The sequence below is a fragment of the Gigantopelta aegis genome, chromosome 13, assembly GCF_016097555.1.
Source record: "Gigantopelta aegis isolate Gae_Host chromosome 13, Gae_host_genome, whole genome shotgun sequence".
NCBI classification, from domain to species: Eukaryota; Metazoa; Mollusca; class Gastropoda; order Neomphalida; family Peltospiridae; genus Gigantopelta; species Gigantopelta aegis.
The window spans coordinates 6930353-6955023 of NC_054711.1; the positions used below are offsets into that span (position 1 = coordinate 6930353).

General features: G+C 39.8%; 1 protein-coding gene across 1 annotated transcript; it reads right to left on the reverse strand.

Annotated features, from left to right (window-relative positions):
- Window positions 1-6430: 6430 nt before the first annotated feature.
- On the reverse strand, window positions 6431-16574 carry LOC121387652 (acidic mammalian chitinase-like). Its single transcript, XM_041518838.1, has 4 exons — window positions 16091-16574; window positions 9845-10030; window positions 7739-7858; window positions 6431-6881 (listed from the first exon to the last, which is right to left on the reverse strand). The coding sequence occupies exons 1-4, from the start codon at window positions 16283-16285 to the stop codon at window positions 6453-6455; spliced, it is 930 nt and encodes a 309-aa protein (XP_041374772.1). The 5' UTR covers window positions 16286-16574; the 3' UTR covers window positions 6431-6452.
- Between the last annotated feature and the right edge of the window lie 8097 nt (window positions 16575-24671).

Here is a 24671-nt window from a genome sequence, read left to right on the forward strand (position 1 = left end):
GTTTAACGACACCACTAGAACACATTGATTTATTAATCATCGGCTATTGGATGTCAAACATGGTCATTTTGACAGTCATAGAGAGGAAACCCGCTACATTTTTTTCCATTAGTAACAAGGGATCTTTTATATGCACCATCCCACAGACATAATAGCACATACCACGGCCTTTGATATACCAGTCGTGGTGCACTGGCTGGAACGAGAAATACCCCAAAGAGCCCACCGACGGGGATCGATCCTAGATCGACCGCGCAACAGGCGTGCGCGTTACCACTGGGCTATATCCCGCCCCTATAATCTAAATACATAGGACAGAATATACAACAGCCTTTGATAATGGTAGACCAATCGTTAGGCACTGATCAATGTATCAAAGGCCGCGGTATGTGCTGTACTGTATGTACATATAAGAGATCCCTTGCTGCTAATGGAGAAAACAAAGTTTGTTTTGTTTAACGACATTACTAGAGCACATTGATTAATTAATCATCGGCTATTGAATATCAAACGTTTGGTAATTCTGACACGTAGTCATTAAAGGAAACCCGCTACATTTTTCCTAATGCAGAAGACGATCTTGTCTATGCACTTTCCCCACAGACAGGAAAGTACATACCGCTGCCTTTGACCAGGTTGGAACGATAATTTTTTGTTTTGTTGAATACATCATCGACGTGGTTCGATCCTGCGACGTGGTTCGATCCTGCGACGCAAGAACCTCAGGCGAGCACTCAACCGACTGAGTTAAATCCCGCCCTCAGATGTTGAAATACATTCTATTTACAATCCAACAGCCGATAATGAATAAAGCAATGTGTTGTTATAGTGGTGTCGTTTTCTCCAAGGTACAACATCAACACCCAGTTGGTGTATCCCTTCATTGAACAAGTTAATGTTTGTAATTAGGAGAGGGCCTCGTAAGTTGGATAACTTGTTCCCAATCCTTTTGTATATAAACAACAAAATATGTTTTCAGTGCTTTTTTAAAAAAAGAAATATTATTTTAGAAGTGTTATAGGATAAATACAATTCGCAACTCGTGTTTCTTAATATGTAAAATATCAACCTCGACAAATACCGATTAACATAGAATCGGTTGATATTCACCGTATTAAAAAGCACTCGTGACGAATCCTGTATTTACAATCGTTTTGTATATACACAATAAAATATGGTTTCCATGTCTTTAAAAAAAACATTACTTACAGAAATGGGTGAATTCAGTCTGTGACGCCATGCTGGTTATTACAACGACTACTTCCAAATACAACGACTCTCTGTGATCCGTTTGAGAACGTTAACCCTTTATACCCCGAGTTGTTCATAACGTCACACCGTTAATAATTGATGGTTTAATCAAGGTTTCATCTACATACATGGTTTCATCTGAGAATACTCAACGGTATTGGCAGGCGATATAATTAATCAACTTCCCCAGCTGGACAGAAATCAGATCTGGATGCAAGTCTGCCTTCTTAAAGGACCAGACCCTAGTTGTTTTAAATACTCAGACATATTGTTTCACTATTAAAATTGTTTATGATCATTGAAATAAAAAATTACTTATTATTTATTGTTTAGATAATCCATTCCCGTACAACCGAAGTGTTTCTGATGATCCTGGTGTTTGTAATACCACAAAAAAAATTTTTTTTTTTTTTTTTTTTTAAACGCACGTGCGTCTGAGAAGTTACGGTTATAGAGGCGAGTTTTAGTCTATTTAAATAAGGATATTTAACCGTTTCAACGTCACAGACGTTTGTTTCACTATGTTGTAACGTTATCCAAATGTGTTACAGGTTTGTAGATTAACTAAATTTAGTGTCTATGTGTACGACTTAAAACGAGGGTCTGCGCATTTAAGCCCCGTCTACACGATCATACATTTGTCCAAAAACATTGTTGGTTATAGCGGGATAAACGTCCCTGTGACGGTACATGCTCTTAATCTCTTTTCGCCTGTGGCGTTATTAATTGTTTTAGAAGGCCGTGTGCAGTTCCAAATGCACTTAGCTAGGTGGGCAACTTGTTACGTAATACTTCTGCACGATGGTCGTCTAATACACACCCAGCCCAGGTGCGGAGCCATGTGGCCAGTAGTTACGTAATACCTCTGCGAGTGCTGTTTTTACAACCCTGATTTGGCGACGATTGCGTCAGTAAGTCTGGCGATCAAAGAGAAAACTGCGTCTCTGGGAGAGGTGGAATATCAGATGATAGGGGGAGGACCGCCTTGTACCCCCAGGCGATATTCTGAGGAATTAAATGTGGTGGAACCTGTTGATCTCCCGCAGAGGGGAATTGAACCAGTTGTGTTTGATAGAGGGGATTTACCTTGTAATAGACAAGAGTTAGTACTAGAGCAGGGGGCTGATCCAAATCTGTTGGCAGCTCGCACTACCTTGTTAACTGTGGACAAGGGAGTATTAATGAATAAGAGAGTTAGAGATAGAAAGGATAGGAAGCAACTGAGCCAAGCTCAGAGTAAAATAAAATCAGTGTTTGATAGGATGGCTAGGAGTCGGGAATTTAAACCAGGGGATAAGGTGCTGCTGTACCTTCCCATTAAACGGGGTTCTGTGCAGAACAGGTATTTCGGGCCCTATGTTGTGCACAAACGGGTTAATGAGACAGGGTATGTGATAAACACGCCTGATAGGGTTAGGAAAAGTAGGTATTGTCACATCAATTTGCTAAAAGGTTATTTTGACAGACTGCCGATAGTTCCAGAGAGACCGGTCCAAATTGAGAGTCACTCAATTTCCTGTGATGACGTCAAGACTGCAGAGGTCAAGTTGGCCAACGGCCAGATTCTAGCAGACTTGAACCCCCAGCGAGCAAAGTTGACTACGTTGAAACAAGACAATGTTTCCATTTGTCAGGACCTTCCAACGGTTACCAACACCTTAAGCCAGGATATGCGCTTGGAACCCAACGCTACCCCGATGCGACAGCATGCCTATCGGAGAAAACCTGGAAAACGTGCGCCACTGAATAAGAAGGAAACGAAGTCCCAGTGGTCAGATGAATGCGAGAAGTCATTCAACCGTCTCAAGCAGAGGCGCTACTCGTCTCCCATGATGGCAGCACCAGACTACCGAATGCTGTTCAAGCTAGCTGTGGGTGCCAGTGACGTGGGTGCTGGAGCTGTGCTGTTCCAAGAAGACGAAGACGGACTGGACCATCCTAATGAAAGCCTCCAACCAGAGAGTTTTGAGATGGAGTCTTCCTCTGCAAGAATACCCAATTACCATTGGACATATCAAGGGCACATCCAATGCCCTGTCCCGAAGTTGAACGTTATGATAATGTGTTGACATTCTTGATTTCTGTTTTGTTTATAGATATTTTATTTTGTATACCAGGGACTCAGAGACTCAGTGTGATTACTGGTAGTCACCTTATTATTACTTGTGTTATAAATGCCCATATGCGTCGGTTAACGCACCTTTTTGTTTTAATGTAGTATATTTCCCTATTCCTAGAGTAGAGGAAATATCCTTTTTGAGGTGGGTGTGTGTGACGGTACATGCTCTTAATCTCTTTTCGCCTGTGGCGTTATTAATTGTTTTAGAAGGCCATGTGCAGTTCCAAATGCACTTAGCTAGGTGGGCAACTTGTTACGTAATACTTCTGCGCGATGGTCGTCTAATACACACCCAGCCCAGGTGCGGAGCCATGTGGCCAGTAGTTACGTAATACCTCTGCGAGTGCGGTTTTTACAACCCTGATTTGGCGACGATTGCGTCAGTAAGTCTGGCGATCAAAGAGAAAACTGCGTCTCTGGGAGAGGTGGAATATCAGATGATAGGGGGAGGACCGCCTTGTACCCCCAGGCGATATTCTGATTTTTATAATAAATAGCTAGAATTTGAGAGTTATGGGGAGAAGCAAAAAGGACGGCTCCCAGGGAACGTAGTCCGTTTGGACTTTGGTAAATATTTTATTTCTGCTCTGTTGTATAACCTTGATGTGATTGATGTGACTTTAAATATTTTAATACTGTATTATACCAATATTCTTTAGACAGTGTCTTCGGTCATCTGACGAAGTAAATCGTAGACTTTTTGTTCTAACATTATACGAGTATTTGGTAATATAAAGCTTAGCCAGTCATCCTAGAAGACCTAGGTAAACTGTAGGTTATTGTCTTTATTGTGATAGGTACCAGTATTAATTCTGTGTTACAAGGTTACTGAATGAGTAGTTAAGGGTTAATTAAAAATTAACCAGTTAGGAATAGTGTTGTAATTCCTTTATTAATTAAGTTCTCCTGGCAGCGTTTCTCAATTATCACACGTTACTGAACGAGTAGTAAGGGTTAATTAAAAATTAACCAGTTAGGAATAGTGTTGTAATTCCTTTATTAATTAACTTCTCCTAGAAGCGTTTCTCAAGTATCACACGTGTGGGTGTTGTGTCACTGTGAAGTGATTCGCATTTTGTGTAAACTAGACACCTAGAGATTAACTAATTAAGTGATCAGTTCTGGGTTGTTATTATTGTTGTTATTAATTAACTACTGCGGCTGTATATTTGTCAGCGTAGGTTAATACAGATTCCAAAGTGTATTGTGTTTTGTTGTGTTTTCTAGTGAACTAAACGTGCTATAATAATATATACTTGTATAGATCGTATCTCTGATATACCTAGAGACGAGCCACAGCGGGTATATACCGCCTGTTACAGAGAGATCTAATAGATATACAGTTAGGAGAGATATTTGGATAACCGTGTTTTATTCAGTTACGGGTATTATAGAATCCCCGTGACAGTCCCCACTTGTTCACGTTAGTATAAATTCCCGTCTACACGATCATACATTTGTCCAAAAACAGTGTTGGTTATAGCGGGACAAACGTCCCCACTTGTTCACGTTAGTATAAATTTCTTTCTACACTATACAACATTCTTGGACTTTTGTCCGCTTTTGTTGCAGGTTTTTGACGTTTGTTTAGATTTTTTTTGTTTTTTTCAAAAGGTGGCAAAAATTAAATTGGAGGGAAAATATCATCAGATAAGTCTTCTTATTTAGTCAACTTCTGTTTGTTTGGGGGTTTTTAAAACCAAAAACATTATAATTTTGGTAGACTTAAACATAGCAGTTTATTTAAATGGGCGATTTCCATCAGGGTTCCCAACCAGTTAACATGAATACACGGTGTCTAGAACACACTATATGTTGGGAGGGACAACGTTTTTACATTTCACTAAAGCAATTAATTAAAAACAGACAACAATTCCACGTTTAAAAAAAATTTTAATTAAAAACAGACAAAAATACTTATAGAAAACCTTGATCATTACCATCCCAACCCACCTCATTTCCCAGCTATTACTTTCTTGTCTTTGTCTTTGTATCCAGGTACTGAGACGTTACAAAGGCATGGGCTTTGCTCATAAAGGTTAATCACTTTAACTACTTCGTGGTGAGACCGTGCGTTCTTCTCTTGTGTTGATAATGCTATTTTGGATATCACGTGATGTAAACTTGTGGTCACATGGCACATCTAAAGTGTCTGATTGGTTGTATGTGGGGACAAGCTGCAACATCTGTCCAAAAGATGAAGCATGCAGCTAAATTTTGCAACATGTTGCAGGTTGTCCAAAAGATAAAGCATGCAGCTAAATATTGCAACATGTTGCAGGTTGTCCAAAAGATAAAGCATGCAGCTAAATCTTGCAACATGTTGCAGGTTGTCCAAAAGATGAAGCATGCAGACAAATCTTGCAACATGTTACAGTTTGTCCCGCCTTGTCCAATTGTGTTGCAAAAGTGGTCTACACGGTTGCGCAACAAGTGGGGACATTTGACCAGGCTTATCTAACAATGTTTTTGGACAAATGTATGATCGAGTAGACGGGCCTTAAGATCTGACCTATGCCGACGCAATTTGGTGTACCTTTCACGTTGTGGCGATGTAATTAATCACCTTCCCAGTCTGGAGCTCGCCGCGGTAAGACGTTTGTTTCGTCAGTGCTCACTGCACGTGCTTTCGATTGCTCGACTTGGGAATCCTCCATTTGTGGGGGTTTTTTTTTAGCGAAATAGAATATTCTACTGGGATGTATGCGGTCATTCGAACTGTTTAAAAGCTAGGACACTTCTCGTTTCGGTTTCGACAGCCTATACCACCAGGTTGGATTCTCTTTTTTTTAAGCGAGATTCCTTTCTTTTTTTTTCCATTAAGAGCAAGAGATTTTTTATATGCACCATCCCACATACAAGATAACATATACCACGGCCTATGATAAACTAGTTGTGATGCACTGGCTGGAACGAAAAATAGTCCAATGGGTCCATCGACGGGAATCGATCCCAGACCGACCGCACATCAGGCGAGCGCTTTACCACCGGGCTAAGACCCTACAAAGCAAAGATTACAAAGGCTTCTTGTATATATATATATATATATATATATATATATATATATATATATTGTTTATTTTTAATATTCCAAAGTAAACGGAAAACCAAAAGAACACATCAAAAGCAACATGTCAATATTTACAGATAATTCAAGTGCGCAATATATGGCCGAAATCACAAAGCAAGAAAACCGGGGTGCAGCATTCATTGGAAGATTAAACGGAAACGGAAGTGACGGCGTGGTGACGTTTTCAATCGAAACTGTACTGTCTACAGTGTGTGTTTCATTTGTGCTACTAGCAATAGTAGTATTTTTTGTTTGTTTGTTTGTCCCGTCGGCACCAGCGGGAACACCCTCAATTTTTATAGGAAAATACTGTGCAGCCGTTTGGAATATGGTCCGCACCAAGGGAAACCTTCCCTGTTGGCAGAACTGTCCCTTGAAGTCGTCCATATCCAGAGACCAGAACATGGCTCCGCCAACTCCCCGCGAAACCATCCAGTTAACCTGAATATATAATAACATATAATCATGAATATTTATAACAGGTTGACGTGATCCACTTAAACTGAATATATAATCACACATAATCATGAATATTCATAACAGTTTGACGTGATCCAGTTAACCTGAATATATAATCGCGATAATAAACATTGTCACGCAATCCAGTTCTTCACTCCTCACTCCCCTTCCTGTCTGCTCTCGCTCGCTCTCTCTCTCTCTCTCTCTCTCTCTCTCTCTCTCTCTCTCTCTCTCTGTTCGTCCTGTCTCTCTCTCTCTCTCCTCTTTCCCTCCCTCCCTGTTCTCTCTCTCTCTCTCTCTCTCTCTCTCTCTCTCTCTCTCTCTCTCTCTCTCTCTCTCTCTCTCTCTCTCTCTCTCTCTCTCTCTCTCTCTCTCTCTCTCTATTACGTTTGGTACATACACTGGCTACGTATACGGGGGGGGGGAAAGGAACTAATCAGCTAATCATAGTCTGGTCCCCCCCCCCCTCTCTCTCTCTATCTATCTCTCTCTCTCTCTCTCTCTCTCTCTCTCTCTCTCTCTCTCTCTCTCTCTCTCTCTATTACGTTTGGTACATACACTGGCTACGTATACGGGGGGAAAGGAACTAATCAGCTAATCATAGTCTGGTCCCCCCCCCTCTCTTTCTTTCTCTCTCTCTCTCTCTCTCTCTCTCTCTCTCTCTCTCTCTCTCTCTCTCTCTCTCTCTCTCTCTCTCTCTCTCTCTCTCTCTCTCTCTCTCTCTCTCTCTCTCTCTCTCTCCTGCACCTCTTCATGGCTAATCATCGTCTGGTTTTGATAAGAACTGAAGACACAGTTATAATAAAAATAATTATTATGTTAACTATAAGGAAATCAACCTTTATTTCAATACTGTGATGATTGTCGAAGCCGACCCAGGTTTTACCAAGGAACGCATAGGGCGACTGCTGCTCGTTGTCCCACCGTAATGCTCCTCCATTGCGGAGCATCAGGCAAATCTAAAACAGACACGAAATGAAAAGAATGTGGTAAATAGACGTAATCACTCTTATTTTGAGTTTTCGAGTTGTTGTTTTGTTGTTGTTGTTTTTTGTTGTTGGGGGGTAAGTAGGTTTATTTTTAGGGGTATTTGTTAGTGTGTGGGGGGGGGGGGGGTTGGGGTGTGTGGGGTGTTTGGAGGGATGTAGTATCCTGGCGTTATATGTTTTCGATACAATAAGCAAAATATTAAAATATAATAAAAACAATACTTCGTACATACAATACTACATTACCTTTCTCAAGTCACATTAGTTTATTGTGAAAAACAGTGATAATTTCCCATGAACGCCAAGTTTTTCTCTAAAAACACTAGCTGCTAAGTCGTACAGGTGTTTCCGCTATATTTTCACAAACGTCATATGTTTTCGATAGTTTCATTGGCTGTCTATTTTTGTTTTTGTTATGGCAGTGAAGGGTCTATACTCAATATTTTACATCAAAATCTTCATTTGAAAATAAAATCATAAAATGTTTGTAACTTGTAAAAAATATTGAATAATCTTCAGACCAATAGACAGTGTTCACTGAAAACATATTTACATTAGGTTTTCGTCAAAGGCTAATGCCTAATCCTCTTATGCGTATCAACGACACCAAAATTCAGATTGTCACCTTATGGACTCTGCCAGAGGTACAGAACTATATATTTTCAAAAAATGTAATTCCACCAAACCACCTTTACTTGTAGTAAATGTAAATGCACATGTAAACATGCCCCCACTAGAAATTACTGGAAAGAACTTTGTTGTGAATGACATAAGAGGTAACCCAACCAGCCTTCCATAAATTTTATTGTTTCAGTCTAACTTTGGCAGGTCAGATGTCAGTGTTGCAGACGATAACTTTGCAGGGATTTGTGATATCTGGATTTCGCTGTGAGACATTTCATTAGTACCAAAATATTGCATTACAAAAAAAACTGATAACATGCACACTATTTATGGTATTATAATTAAAACATAAAGTTGGCAGCTTGACTTAAGCATTTTTAATATTGTGAGGAAAAAGACACTTCGTTGTTTATGTTCAGGCTGATAGTGACGTAATATCTCGCGATACATGCAGTTACAAAGTAATAAGAAAGAAAGAAATGTTTTATATAACGACGCACTCAACACATTTTATTTACGGTTATATGGCGTCAGAAATACATGTATGGTTAAGGACCACACAGATTTTGAGAGGAAACCCGCTGTCGCCACTACATGGGCTACTCTTCCGATTAGCAGCAAGGGATCTTTTATTTGCGCTTTCCACAGGCAGGATAGCACAAACCATGGCCTTTGTTGAACCAGTAATGGATCACTGGTCGGTGCAAGTGGTTTAGACCTACCCATTCAGTCTTGCGGAGCACTCACGGTTTGGGGTCGGTATCTGGATTAAAAATCCCATGCCTCGACTGGGATCCGAACCCAGTACCTACCAGCCTGTAGACCGATGGCCTACCACGACGCCACCGAGGCCGGTTACACTACAAAGTATCAAAAACATATGTCGATCGAAATTGTATGACGGTAATCACTCTTTTTTCAAAATTAAAAAAATATATATGTTGGGTTTTTTGGGGTTTTTTTGTTGGGTTGGGGTTTTTTGTCGTTTTTTCGGTTGTTGTTGTTTTGTTTTTGTGTGTGTGTTTTGTTTGGGGGGGTGTTTTTTGTGGGGGGGGTTTGTGGGGGATGTTTGGGTGTTTTGGGGGGTATTGCTTTTTATCGTCATAAATCTTTGTTTGACAACCAATAGCCAATGTGGGGGTTTTCTCTGGTTGGGGTGTCGTTAAACATGCATTCCTTCGTTTACTTCTACCGTGCTTACATCTCCGAGGGGAACAAAGCAGAGTCGGAACACTTGGTATAAAAACATTGAAATAATTTGGTCTTATAACATTCTACTAATAATTATATAAAAAAACATAAACAGTTATCATGTTTAAGAAAACATCGTACCTCGACATAGGACAGTTGTCCAGCAGTCATTCGATATGGCCCAGCATTCCCTGGTCCAACAACGGGCGACCCCACTTCCGTTTCCGTTTCGTCTTTCAAAGTGAACGAGGCGCCAAAACCAGCGATACCAACAACAATTTTGTCGGCTGCCGCACCCCTCTCTAGCCACATATTGACGGCTGATTCCTGTATTTGAAAAAAAAAGGTAATGACATTTATAATGCACAGGCCTCATTTGTGTCGTGGTTAAACCATTGGACAGAATGCTGGCAGGTACTGGGTTCGCATCCCAGTGCCGGCTCCCAACCAGAGCGAGTTTTAACGACTCATTTGTAGAGGCGGATCTCGGGGGGGGGGGGGGGGGGGGGGTTGGCAGCAGTTATAATTTTATTATATATTTATTTTTATTTTTTACGATCCCCTTCCAAAATTCCAATAAAGTTCCCTTGGCAGTCCGCCTGATGTCATTGCCTCCCCCACCCCAAATGGATTTCTGGATCCGCCACTGATTTGGTTTGGTATAAGACCACTACATGGTCTACGCCGACTTCTCTCTTACTAACCATTAACAACTAATTACTAACCCTATGTCCTGGACAGATAGCTGAGGTGTGTGCCCAGGACAGCGTGCTTGAACCTTAAAATTTAGATATAAGCACGAAAATAAATTGAAATGAATGAATGTATATATAGTGAAATATGAGTATGTCGTTATATACAGTATGGACACTATAATATATGCCGGGCACGACGTAGCCCAGTGGTAAAGCGTTCGCTTGATGCGCAGTCGGTCTGGGATCGATCCCCGTCGGTGGGCCCATTGGGCTATTTCTAGCTTCAGCCAGTGCACCACGACTGGTATATCAAAGGCCGTGGTATGTGTTATCCTGTCTCTGGGATGGTGCATATAAAAGATGTCCAACGCCATATAACCGTAAATAAAATGTGTTGAGTGAGTTGTTAAATAAAACATTTCCTTTCCTATAATGCATGCCATATTTGCATATACAGTGATTTGATTTTTTAGCTTTTTATCAGATTTCAGCTCTGGGGGGTTTTTGTGTGTAAAATGGTTTTAATACTAAACTGGAATATATGCCATGTTTGTAACGGATCAAAAGAAATGGACAAAGTAAAGTTGTATTTGTTTAACGACACGACTAGAGCACATTTATTTATTAATATATCGGCTATTGGATGTTAATATATCGGCTATTGGATGGTAATTCTGACATAGTCTTAGGGAGGAAACCTGCTACATTTTGTTTCCATTAGTAGCAAGGGATCTTTTATATGCACCATCTAACAGACAGTATATCACATACTACGGCCTTTGATATACCAGTCGTGGTGCATTGGCTAGAACGAGAAATAGAGAAATGGACAAGTGCTACATCTACTTATTTATATACTGTATTGAAACTTGAATGTATACCATGTTTATATAATATAGCATGTAACTATGTATGTACGCCATGAGCTACGTTGTATGCAACTGAGTGAAATATATGTACTGTGGGCTGGAGGCCTTAAAGTTGAATGAACACATTTGTGTTTGGAATGAATGAATGAATGAATGAATGAATGAATGAATGCATGAATGAATGTTAATGAATGAATGAATTTTAATGAATGAATGAATGAATGTTAATGAATGAATGGTTTTATGATGTGAAGTACAAAAACATTAATATATTAAAATAAAAAATCTATCACTGTAAAATGCAGTCAAAAGGACGTTTTGACATTATTAGGACTACTTCCGCGAGTTAATGTCAAATGGATCACCCTTAGGCTCAAAACACACCGGAGCCGGGTCTGGATCTAGGTCTTGCGAGTGTACCTGTCGGAAAAAGAAATACGCGCACTCAATCGAACGTGATAAAAAACGCACGACGTTTCTGTGTTGGCGCGAACTGCTGGGTCAGTGTTTATACAACTCTAGACTCGACTTTCTAATAAAGGTAGTATTAAACCAAATAACTTCCGGCTGGGTCAAAGTTGGAGGTGCACCCAACTTTTGGTACAGAAGTGAACACCACAAGTCCTGTGATTGTTTATAAATGTGAGTGTGTTGGTTGTAAAAAAAAAAAAAAAAAGGACGAGGGGTGTTAGTATTATATCCGTGGCGTTTATGTCGATTGATACGTTGCAGGTAAGAGTTTTAGTCACATGTTACTGTTGTCGTCTATGGGATTTGATTTGGTAGTATACACCCTATAGGCCAGGGCCGTAGCTATGTTTAGTTTAAAACCGCACACCCCTTTATTTGCTGGGAAGTTAAAGGGGCTACCCTTATTAAACTGGAAAATAATTTTACAGCGGTTTGGGAAAATACACACTTCGGTGGGGGGTTTCGAGGGAATTTTTAAAGGGGGGGGTCTTTGGCGAAACCGCCGGGGCCAAATGGCCCCCTTCCCCCCCTTTGAAAATTTACCCCTTTAAAGGGTACGATTTTTTTGGCAGGAGGCTTTTCCCCAATTAACAGAATTAAAAAATCGGGGAAATTTTTTTTGCCTTGGGGGGGGGGGGGGGGGTGGGGGGGGGGGGGGGGGTTGGGGGGACCCCCAAAACCCTCCCGGGTTGTATTTTTACCCCTGAGGCAAATAGGTTGTTCGGGTTGCAGCCCCGGTCCTCCCACCAGGTGTTTAAAAACCATGAATATTGGGCCACCCCCCCGGGGGGGGGACCCCAACCGAACCCCTGGGTCCTGGAAACGCCAATAATAAGGTGGTTAGGTCGGTTGAACCTTTTTTGCATTTTATTACCCCAATGAAAAGAAAGGATTTAACCCCCCTAAGCAATATTTTTTACTTATCACGGTAGGGACGCCCAAAATGGGTTTTGAACTGTTTTTGAACCCCCTTTTGTGGCTTCTTTTACCAGGAAAAGGGATTTTTTTTCCCACGGGGAATAGAACCATGGTTTTTGACTTTATGGTATGGCGTCAATGGTTTCCCTACCCATTGGTTTGGAGACCCCGGGTTTTTGGATCTAAACGGCAACCCTATCCCGCTTAAAGATGGGCCAACCATGCCCCGGACCGGTAACCTTTGTCCCAATTTTAAAAACCCAACCTGTTTGGGTCACGGGTTGGTCGGAATCTAATTAAAATTACTCCCTTTAAGTGGCTAACACCCCAAGGAAGTACACCAATAAAACCTTTTAACCTTGAAAAAACAACAACCTGGTGTTCCCCAAATTCCCGGAACTTTTGAAATATAATTTAAATTTTGCCAATACCTGCCCCTTTAAATTTATTTGGGACTCAAATTTAAAACTCCGCTTTTTAAATGGCCGATCGCGAAAATAAAATATACCCTTTGGTTTTTTTTTTAAATTTTTTTTAAAAAATTTTTTTTTTTATTTTAAAAAAAAACCCTTTAAATGGGCTTCTTTTCTTTAAAAATTCTTCTATTTTAAAAAACCCATTTTAAACATTTCAATTCCAACGTTGTATCCCTCAATTTAATTAATTTTTTAAATTTATTTTAAAAAATAAAACCGGACGCTAAGGGTAAATTTTATTTTTAATCCCAATGGTGGTTTGTATATAGGAATTTTAATTAATTTTTTTTACGGGGATCGCCCAAAAAATATGGTTTACAAAATTTCCAATTGCGTTAAAGGGAGAATATTGGATTGGGGTTGGGGGGGCGGGGGGGGAGGGGGGGAAATTCTTTAAACAATTAGTGAGGCTAACATATTTTTTTTTTGGGGGGGGGACCAAAAAAAACCAAATTTTGGGCCTCAAATTTTTTTTTGGGCGGGGGGGGGGGGGGGTTATTTCCCTCGGGGGTTTTCCCGGGGGGGGGGGAATTTTTTTTCTCCAAGTTTTAAATTTAGCTCAAATTTTTTCCCCCTTAGTCTTGGTGGAGTAAACCTGGGTTCAGGCCCTTTAAATTTGTTTTTACCAACCAAACCCAAATGGCCAAAACCATGGCATTTCCTTTGGAAAGTGCTAAAATCCTGCTGTGGAAAATGTAGGGTTTCCCTTTGATTGAAAACGTTTTTTAGTGCCTAGGGTGTCGAAAAAAAACTTTAAAAAAAACCCAAACTTAATAACAAAATGCGTCGCTGGGCGCGGTTACAAGGGAGATACCTGGATTTTTCCCCGGGCCGGAAGTTGTAGCCCTTAGGTTATGAAGCGACGCCTGAAATAAATTTAAAAACTTTTTAAATCGGCAAAAACAACTTCAGATGAAAGGGTTTAATTTTAAAAAGAGAATTGTTGTTGTTGATTTTTGATTTTCTGTTTGCTGTGTGGTTGTTTTTTGGGGGTTTTTATGCCTTGTTTTTTTTTCTCGCTCCCCCCCCCCTTCATTTTTTTCTTTTATGAGGAAAGCTAATGGGCAAAATGACATGTAACGGAATTTATTCCATAAAATAAAAATAATAATAAATAAAATATAAAATAAATAAATAAAAAATATAGGAGGTACCAAAAGGGGATGTAGGTGTAGCCTGGGTGGCGCAGGGAACCCCACCTACACCCCAACCCCCAACACCCCTTCTTTCTTCTTCTTTTTCAACCCACCTTTCAATTTGATGTCCCATCTACGTGTAAACAACAGCGGTAGTGACTCCCCAATGTGGGGGCAACCCCCCCCCCCCCCCCCCCCCATCAATAAATACCGGCTACGCCAAATTTCCGTCCGTTTGTTTCCCCACGGACTCATCAGGCGAAATAAATGGGTTGTGAACCTTCGGAAATCCCGAAATCCCTTTTAAAACCCAACATTTTAAGGAATGGCCCTTGTTTCTATCAATATAGACCTATCATAAAACTACGTTAAGTTAACTAATATCATTTTCAAAACCTCCTTTGCTAAACTTTGAATTTTTAGTACATTGTAAATTTCCGCAAACCATTTAGGTCTTTATTAATATAAAAGGGGTGAAAGTTAATATAAAGGAGCTCGGGGCCTTTAGGTAAGTTGGAAAACAATTTTGGGATATTTTATTATTATTATTATTATTATTATTATTATATTTTTTGGTGGAGGTTATTTTTTCAACCCGGATGTAAAGGGGAGGGTGCTGGGGGTGCACTACATCGTTTTTTCACTTCATGTTTCTTCAGAACAGAGAGAGGAGAAAAGAACAGACACACACACCAAAAAAACACACAAGAGGGGGGAGAGGAGACCGGAGAAGAGGAAGAGAGAGAGAGAAGGAGAACAGAAAAAAAAGAGAGAGAGAGAGAGAGAGAGAGAGAGAGAGAGAAAGAGGAGGGAGAGAAGGAGAGAGGAGAGAGAGAAGAGAGAGAGAGAGATTGAGAGAGAGAGAGAACAAAGAGTTGTTAGTATTTTCCCCTAGTGCCAAAACGAAGCTCGGGCCCTACTATTTCTACTTCGAATGGGTTCCACTTGGAGGCCTCTGTCGACAAATGTTCGCCACCGGACACGCAACTGATAGGGACTAATGTAGCCTACCAGTCTGTGTGATTCTTGTTGAAAACGCAACCTGTAAAGTATAAAAACAAATTATCATCTTATCATTATCAATTATCATCTTCATATCCGTTTCCTTATTCTAACTTTTTCATCAACCATCATCATCATCATCGTTGTTGTCGTCGTCATCATATCTCAAATTATTAATCGTTACATTTTCATTATCATCAATCCTTTCATTATTCATCAACCAACAAAAATTAAATCAGCGGACTTGGCGTAGGGAAGCGGGGGCAAGGGGGGCCATGTCTCCCCACGTTTCAGATTATCATTTGCTTTATATTTGACTTTATAATAGTTAAACAACTGACATCTAAATATTAAAAAGTCGAGTAAGATACTAAAAGTGGGTATAATCGTATTTTTAAAAGTGGTATATTTATATTATCATGATCACAATTATTATCATTGTCTTTTGGCGGTTAATTTCACCCTAATAGTAATAATGATTGGTTTTACCACTATATTATGATTTAGACAGTGATTACATGTAAATATACTACAATACAATCTACCTGTACCGATACACTCGGTAATTTACGTAAAGGTCTGGTGACAGTCAAAAATGTTTTGTTTTGTTTAACAATACCACTAGAGCACATTGATTTATTAATCTTCAGGAGTAAAACCCCTCCCTCCGTTCCAAGCAAATTTCTTTATTTAAATATATTTTCCTGGGTAGCATGACTCGACACCCCCCTTTATAACCTTGCTCGTCCACAGGACCCCCCCCCCCCCCCCCCCCCGCACAATTATCTCATCCTGCACCCGCACCTTATTACGCACGTACCTCTAACAGTCGAGCCAATCCTACTTTCGTTTCAGGTGGATCGCCGGGGAATTCCCAATCGACGTCAAGTCCGTCGAACTTCCACTTTCGTAAAGACTTAACTGCGTTCCTAGAAAACGTCTCTCTTGTCTGCTGTGACAAAACTAGGAGCGCTAATACGCTGTTGGCCTCTGACGTCCCACCAACGGAAATCATCGTTACCAAATTGGGCGCTTTACGTTTCAAATCGTTAAACTCCGTATACTGTCCTTCGTTATCACTCTCGTCGATATCATTTGCATCAGTTGGAACAAGTTCTAAAGTGTCTCTGTTGATCGAGACAAAAGCGTAGATGACATGCGTACACAGGTCTGTGGGGATGTCCTTAATCGTGAAGCGAACATCCGGGTGACCAGCCTCCGCTGACCAGTTCGGGAAATAACAAACCGTTTTAAATGAGAACACTGTAAGAAACAAACTGAAGGAGATAAATAAAGGAAGAAGCTAAAGAAATAAAGAAGGAAAGAAACAGGTAAGTAAGTAAATAAATAATATTTGTTATAATATAATCTAACGTAACGTAACGTTACGTAATGCAATGTAATATACATATATATTGAAATGAAATAAAAACTAAAACAAATATAATAGCATAGCATAGCACAGCCAGTCACAGCATAGCATAGCATAGCATAGTATACAGGGTTTCTGCCAGAGGGTAAAACGGGTATGGCGCCATACCCAAAAATATTTGCAGATTTGGTTTTTGAAGTTAACCTTTTGATAAAATTAATTACTCTTATCATTACTGTATGACTAACCCTAACCCAAAACGTAACACATTTTCTTTCTAGGGGAGGTCCCTCATACCCCCCTGTTTACTGTGGTTGCATTCAATTTCATAGCGCCATACCCAAAACGTTCTTTCTGGCAGAAACACTGGTGTAGTATAGTATAGTTACTTAGTACAGTACAGTACAGTACAGTACAGTACAGTACAGTACAGTACAGTACAGTACAGTACAGTACAGTACAGTACAGTATAATGTGAAAAACGTTTAGTGGTGTGAACACAAATGACAGTAATACTCCAGGGGAAAACAAATGCCTGCACATATTAATATTATTTATCTTTTGTAAACTGATGTTAACAAGAAATACCTTACACAGTTAAATAAGCGATAAATATAAATATAGATTTGTGGAAATTACTTTTCCGTACATAACATATAGGAAATGAAAGAAATCCATGTATACATTTTGCTAATAACCAACCGCAAACGGGTATCTTAACATAAGTAATTCCGCCATCTTTTTATTTATTTATGGAGAGATGTTAAACCTTAGACATATGAATACTATATTTCCAGTGTGTGTATAACATTTTATACTATAAACCAACTTTCTTTTAGCTGTAAACGTCAAATCCGACCTTATATCGTCTGTTCATTTACCCATAATTGGGTAACATTTTTTTTACAACTTTATTTTTTCATTCATTTCCTTCTTTTTTTTTTTTTTTTTTTTCTTTTTTGTTTTTCAGTTACCTCATTTTTTCTGTTTTGAAAGTGACCCCCTTTCTCCTATTCTCTTTCTCATTCTTCATCTCTCAACTTTCTCTTCTCTCTACTGTTCATTTCCTTCTTTTTTTTCTAACTACCATACACTTTTATTATTTCCTCATCTTTTTATCTCTCTCTTTATCTTTCTTCTTTCTCCCTAGACTCTCTTTTCTTGTTCTCCCTCTCCTCCCTTTCTTTCTCAAAAACCTTACCCACCAAAAAACCAACCTTTGATTTACATAGTTTTCTCACTCTCAGACAACGTAATCTTTCTCTAATAATGTCCTTTCTTCTGTCCTCTTTAATTCCTCCCTCCCTACTCTCTCTTTCTCTCTCTCTTCTCTCTCCCTCGTTAACAATCCTGTCTCCTTTCTCTTCCTCTCTCCCTCTCTCTCTCTCTCACATCATTGCTTAGTCACTCCCACTTTCCAATTTCCTCTCATCCTTCCCTTCTTCTCCCATTCCCTCGTTCTCTTCTGTTCTATCCTTCTTTCTCTTTCATTCTTCTTCTTCTCTTTTTTCCCTCTCTCTCTTTTATATCTATTTCATCAGGTTGTCCCCATTCCTTATTTCCTTCTCCCCCCCTCTTTTCCTTCTCTTGTATCTCAATCCCCTTTATGTTCTATTTCTTCTTTCTATTTTCTCTTTCCTCCTCTCTCCTCTCCTCTCTCTCTCTCTCTCCTATTTCTATCTCTCTCTTTCCTCTCTCTCAATTCCACACTCTTCTCCTTCATTTTCTCTCACTCAGTGTCTCTGTCAGTTGCCGTTTTTATTCTCTCATCCCCCCTTTTTCTCTCACCTTTCTCTCCCTCTTCCTATCTTTCCTTCTCCTCTCCCATCTCTCTCTCTTCTATCTCTCTTCTCTCTCTCTCTCTCTCTCTCTCTCTCTCTCTCTCTCTCTCCCTCTCTTACTCTCTTTCCTCCCTCCCCTCTCTCCCACCATTCTCTCTCTCTCTCTCTCTCTAATCTCTCTCTCTCTCTCTCTCTCTCTCTCCCTAACTTCTTAACTTTCTTTCTCTCTAACTCTCTTCTATTTCTTCTTTTTTTTTCTAATATTTCTTTTCAACTGTAACATTAATTTTTGTTTTTTTTTGAGACCCTTAGAACTTTGACGAATCATTACCTGGCTGATATACTGTGTTACTTCACATAATTTTCACATTTGTAATTAAGTTAACCTATTCTACACACTAACTAACTATTTCCCTAGTTTGTGGGGTGGTTGATGTTCTAGAAATGTTCATAGTCTTCTCTAATTAAAAATAGCCTGCCCTATCAACTGACACGAACTCATTATTTAAATACATTTAACACTTACGCATCCAGAGAGGGTAATCATAGATGTCCCGTGAATCCCCTCACCCCACCCGTTTAAAGCGCCATTTTAATTACTTTTTTAATGACCAGTCGTCCGACACCATATAATAATGTGATTTTCCAGTCGCACAAAGTTTTTTAACACAATATATTCCTAACAGAACAGTAGGAAAACTACACTAAATTGCCCTGAAAATACATCTCTCAACATCTTTATTTCAAACGTTTCCCCCCCTCCCCCCCCTCACTCCCCCCCCCCCCCCCCCCCCCCCCCCCCCCCCCCCCATCCAACTCCATATAGATCTTGCTGTCTTCAGGAGTTCGGCTCATCTGCCTTTAGTAAACTTTTAGAATTTTGTTACCCCTCTCCCCTTTAGAAAAACCTGGATCCGCTCCTGAAAACACATTACCTAAATCTTACACATAGCCACGTGTTTTTATTATCGATTATAACAATCTACGGATTTGTCAAAAGACGAATTGTTTGTTTGAAATAAGAAGCCATACAGACATTTATTACAACTGTGGGCGATTTTACATTAATAGTTAAGACGAAAAGGCGCAAGCTCTATTTCTGGTTTCTGTTTAAACTAACACGTAGGCGGTGGTAAATCACCACAATGGCACGTGATTATAAGCAATATACACTTCCCACGCAGTTGTGTCGAATTGTTATTCAGTGGTGGATCCAGAAAATCCTCTCTTTTTTTTTTCTTTTTTTTTTTTGGGGGGGGGGGGGGGGCAAGGGGGCATAGTCGGAATGTCAATGGAATTTGGGGGGAGGTTTGGAGGGGATCGTAAAAAATGAAAATTAATATATAATAAAATTATAACTGTCGCATATCCGCCTGTTATTTATGTTACAACGTACATGTGAACTGGGATCATTGAAAAAATAGGTGCGTCGGCTAAATAATTATATCTCTTGCTACTAATGGAAAAATGTAGCGGGTTTCCTTCCTAAGACTATATGTTGGAATTACGAAATGGTTGACGTACAATAGCCGATGATTAATAAATCAATGTGCTCCAGTGGTGTTTATAAACACACAAACTCATCTCTCCGTGTTATAACACAATTTACTAAGGCAAAATGCAAACACAATTGCATGATTAAAGGGACATCCCCTAGTTTTAGCCCATGAAAATAATTATTAACATTATGTTTACTAGTAGTTAATCTACACACCTGTAACACATTTGGATAAAGTTACAATTGAGTGAAACATGAGTCTGTAAAATGGATAATCTAAAAAATAAAATCTAAGTAAAGTATGATTTCTGTTATAAAAAACGGCTCTAATAGTCAAAAATATGTCTTAGTGTTTAAAAACTAGGGTATGTCCCTTTAATAAAGGAAGGAAGGAAATGTTTTATTTAACGACGCACTCAACACATTTTATTTACGGTTATATGGCGTCAGACATATGGTTACGGATCATACAGATATTTGGAGAGGAAACCTGCTGTCGCCACTTCATGGACTACTCTTTTTGATTAGCAGCAAGGGATCTGTTATATGCATCATCCCACAGACAGGGTAGTACATACCACGGCCTTATACCAGTATTGGTGCACTGGCTGGAACGAGAAATAAGCCAATGGGCCCATCGACGGGGATCGATCCCAGACCGACCGCGCATCAGGCGAGCGCTGCATGATTAATAATTTCACAATCTCCCTCACCATTTTAGAACATCTTACTAATGCAAAATACAAACACAACTACAGTTTTAATAAATTAACAATAAATATAGTTTTAATAAACTCAATACCTCGAATCACCATATCATATGTTAGCATCTTTGCCCATAGAATAGAGAAGAACGGCAAAACAACAGGTAAGAACACTGATGAGGATTACGTATTCTAAAATATTTAATATATTTTTTAAATGTTTTAGAGATTGCAGCTTTAATCTGTTTTAATCTGAAAACCCTGTTTTTGAAATTGCATCTTCCAAAAAACTTAATTATGCGAAAAACCTTACCTTGAAGTCCTACACTTACATCACGCTGTCACTAGCGGTCGAACGAACTGCTAACAGAATGTGGATGTAGTTTAATACAGGATACACAGGTGAAAAATAAACAATCGGGATTCGTTCTCATGTATTAAAAGTTTAAACTGGCTGCTTCCAGATACATCGTCGACGCTTGCGGTCGATAGCGCGAGTTTGTCACAAAACGCGGAAACCGAATATAATAGTCGAACACGGAGATTGTCATAAGCACACGTATTTTAGACTGGTGTTCCGTTTGACGTGATATAAGGTAGCATTGCTACTTAATTTTTTTATAAGCATGTGTATGTGTATGATTTTTTTTTTCCAAAAAAAGAGAAGAACATTTCGGTTAATTTTACCGGGAAGATTTCACTCTCACTCACTCTCTCTCTATCTCTCTCTCTCTCTCTCTCTCTCTCTCTCTCTCTCTCTCTCTCTCTCTCTCTCTCTCTCTCTCTCTCTCTCTCTCTCTCTCTCTCTCTCTCTCTCTCTCTGTATGTCTTCTCTTATTCTCTTTTCTCTATTTCTTTCCTGTCTATCTCCTCTCTCTATCTGTATCTTAATGTATCTATCTCTTTCTATCGTTTCTCTTTTTCTCTCCTTTCTATTTCTTTCCTGCCCATTTCCTGTCTCTGTCTCTGTCTGTCTGTCTGTCTCTCACACACTCTCTCTCTCTCTCTCTCTCTCTCTCTCTCTCTCTCTCTCTCTCTCTCTCTCTCTCTCTCTCTCTCTCTCTCTCTCTCTCTCTCTCTCTCTCAGCGTGTTTCTCCCTTCCCCTTGCTGTATGCAACCGTTTCTCCTCTTTTTCCTCCCTACTTTTCTTTGTATGTTCTTCTCCCTCCATCTTTTCTTTTTCTTTTCGTTCGTCCGTCCGTCCTCCGTGTGTGTGTGTGTGTGTGTGTGTGTGTGTGTGTGTGAGAGAGAGACGAGAGAGAGGAGAGGACCGAGAGATGAGAGAGAGAGACGGGAGAGGGCACGAGAGAGAGAGAGAGACAGACAGACAGAGAGACAGACAGATAGAAAGAGATGGCGAGATAAAGACATGCAGACAGACAGACAAACAGACATTAATTGCTATCACAAAACACCTGGATATCCAGCTGACCCACCTGCCTGGCGACACCCCCCCCCCCCCCCCCCCCCCCATCCCCCACACGGAGTTTCACCGGTATGCTGGATCCCTCCCAGCACCTCAAGACACAAGTGTTTGTGAAATATGTGTGGACTTTTCGAACTTGGATTGGGCAACTCGTGTACACATTGACAGTGGTGTTGATAAGGCTCGGGAAAACCAAACAAGAGTCCGGAGACGCCGTTCTTGAAAACACTAATCCATAAATTAATCGACATCAACTTTCTATGCAAGATTTCCGACATGAGTTAACCGGCCTCGGTGGTGTCGTGGTTAACCCAGCGGACATAAGGATGGTAGGTACTGGGTTCGCAGCCCGGTAGACTATGGAAATGCGGTTCTAAAATATTTGACTACACAATCACAGTGTCAGTATGGTACCGTACTTGAATAACAAAATGGTCAAGATTCACCTACTCGCGCAAAATAAAATTATCAATACAACAAGTGTCCTGGCAGCTGTAGTGTTTGTAAGTATCCGCTGAACATAATGTTACAGCTGTGTCGTAAATTAAAAAATAGTTTGCTATAGCTTTCATCATGCTTAGTTAGTAGTGTTAAGCATAAATGCTGAACACAGATCACACTATTTATATTTTACGCAGTTACTGTGGTGCTCCGTTGGGGAGGGGGAATTCCAGCCAACTATTGTTTTAAAAAATGGTGATTTCCCTTTTCCTTGTAGTTCCATATTTGTGATGACATGAGTTCCTTATTTTCCCCATAACGATTTTAAAGAAATATTTGTTAGAATTAGTTTAAGGTTAGGGTTAGGGTTAGGGTTAGCGATAGTTATATACAATATCTTTTAAAACAATTTGTTCTATAAAACCAACATAATGTTTATATTTCGTAATCCAGTATCGCTATGTTTTGCCTTTCAAAAATTAGACATTTTGACTATTCTGTGTAAAATGTCCTCCACAAGGGTGCTTTTGATGATGCTTTTGGAAGAAATATAGCACAGAAGACAGAATGAGGCATCAGGGGACTAAATCTTCATTTTATTCCGTAGGCGTTCGGTTCATTCCGTCAAAATACACCCTATGAGATTTATAAGTATTAAAATGCACTTTCACTTGTTGATCCACTGCGTGGTCGAGTGGATACAGTGCTCAGCTACAGTCCCGGTGGTCTGGAGTTCAAATCCAAGCCTAGCACTACGTCGTTTGTAGTGTTTAATGCAATACCCAGTTGATATGGCTAATTCAATACCCCCAATAGTGGGGAAAATAAGGAACTCTTTCCGCCGTATCGCCAACTATCGAAAACCGTATTATTTTACTTCCAGTATTTTGTAATGTCTACACATGTTCGATCGTTGATACAACAACTTCTCGTTAAAAGGACACGCCCTAGTTACGGCTAGTTGTTAACCATTACGGCGTTGTTTTTCGCTATTAAACCCATTTTTTCACAAATAAAATTGCACATTTACTTACATTTTATTATTTAGAATACACATTTCCATTCACCTGAAGTGCTTTTTGGTAATCCTGGTAATCCTGATGTTTGTAAAACCACGAAATGCATTTTTTTGTATTTCTTAACAACAGGCGTGCACTCGAGAAAAAAACCGTTAAGCAAGCGAGGTCCAATCTATTTTTAGAGCGTATCTTCGTGTGTAAACGTCACAGACGTTGGTATACCACGTGACCGTTATCATTTTTGGTTCGGTTTGTTTTCTCGTGCACGGTTCGCGCAATCAACATCCGATTTGTTGTCGTTTGCTTGTTGTTCATTTGTGAGATTTTTCTTCACAGTTCGTGAACATTTTCAGTAACAATAAAGTTCAGACAAGTAAGTGTCTCAATACAAAACGTTACAAACCCTTAAAACCAATAATTTTGCTAAGTCTTACGATATCTGGACAGGGGATACAACCAGGACAGAACAGTTGAAACATGTCCAGGAGAGGTGAAAAGAACGCACCCCAAGTCTGTGCGCACTCTGTGAAATTTGTCGTGACGTAGGCATTGTTGTGCTTCGAGCGACATCTACCGGTGACATCAGAATACTAACTTTCAAAATTATTTCAAGCAATTTGGACATGGGGATTCCCATGGTATTTATCGATATAAAACCTGCTTTTTCACTCCATTTGATAAAAACGTGATCTAAGTGTGTTACAGGTTTGTAGATTAACCAAATTATAATTTATTTTCGCTGGATGGAACTAGGGTGTGCGGCTTTAAGGACGTAAACTTAAAACAAATTTCCTTAAAAATGCGGGGGAAAAGGTAAGACTACGTTTTATGCTCAATGAAGTGTATTATCACAGTTAATTTGCACCCTGGAATCTTACTGAATGCAATGCAAATGCATCCCTAAACAGCAACAGGTGCACGATGGAATCCATACAATCAAACACGTCTACTAGCACTGCCGAATGAGTAATGACGACTGGTCACTTCCGGATAGCTGCTTTCAGGTCACGTGACTGTCATGTTACTGTTTTTCGCGGGGAAAGCCGATTTTATGTTGTTTCCATTACGTTGATAACGTCATAGTACGGTTTTCGATAATGCTTTTAAAATGACGTTTTCTTACCACCTGGTGCAATTCTTGATGGAACAGGAATAACAT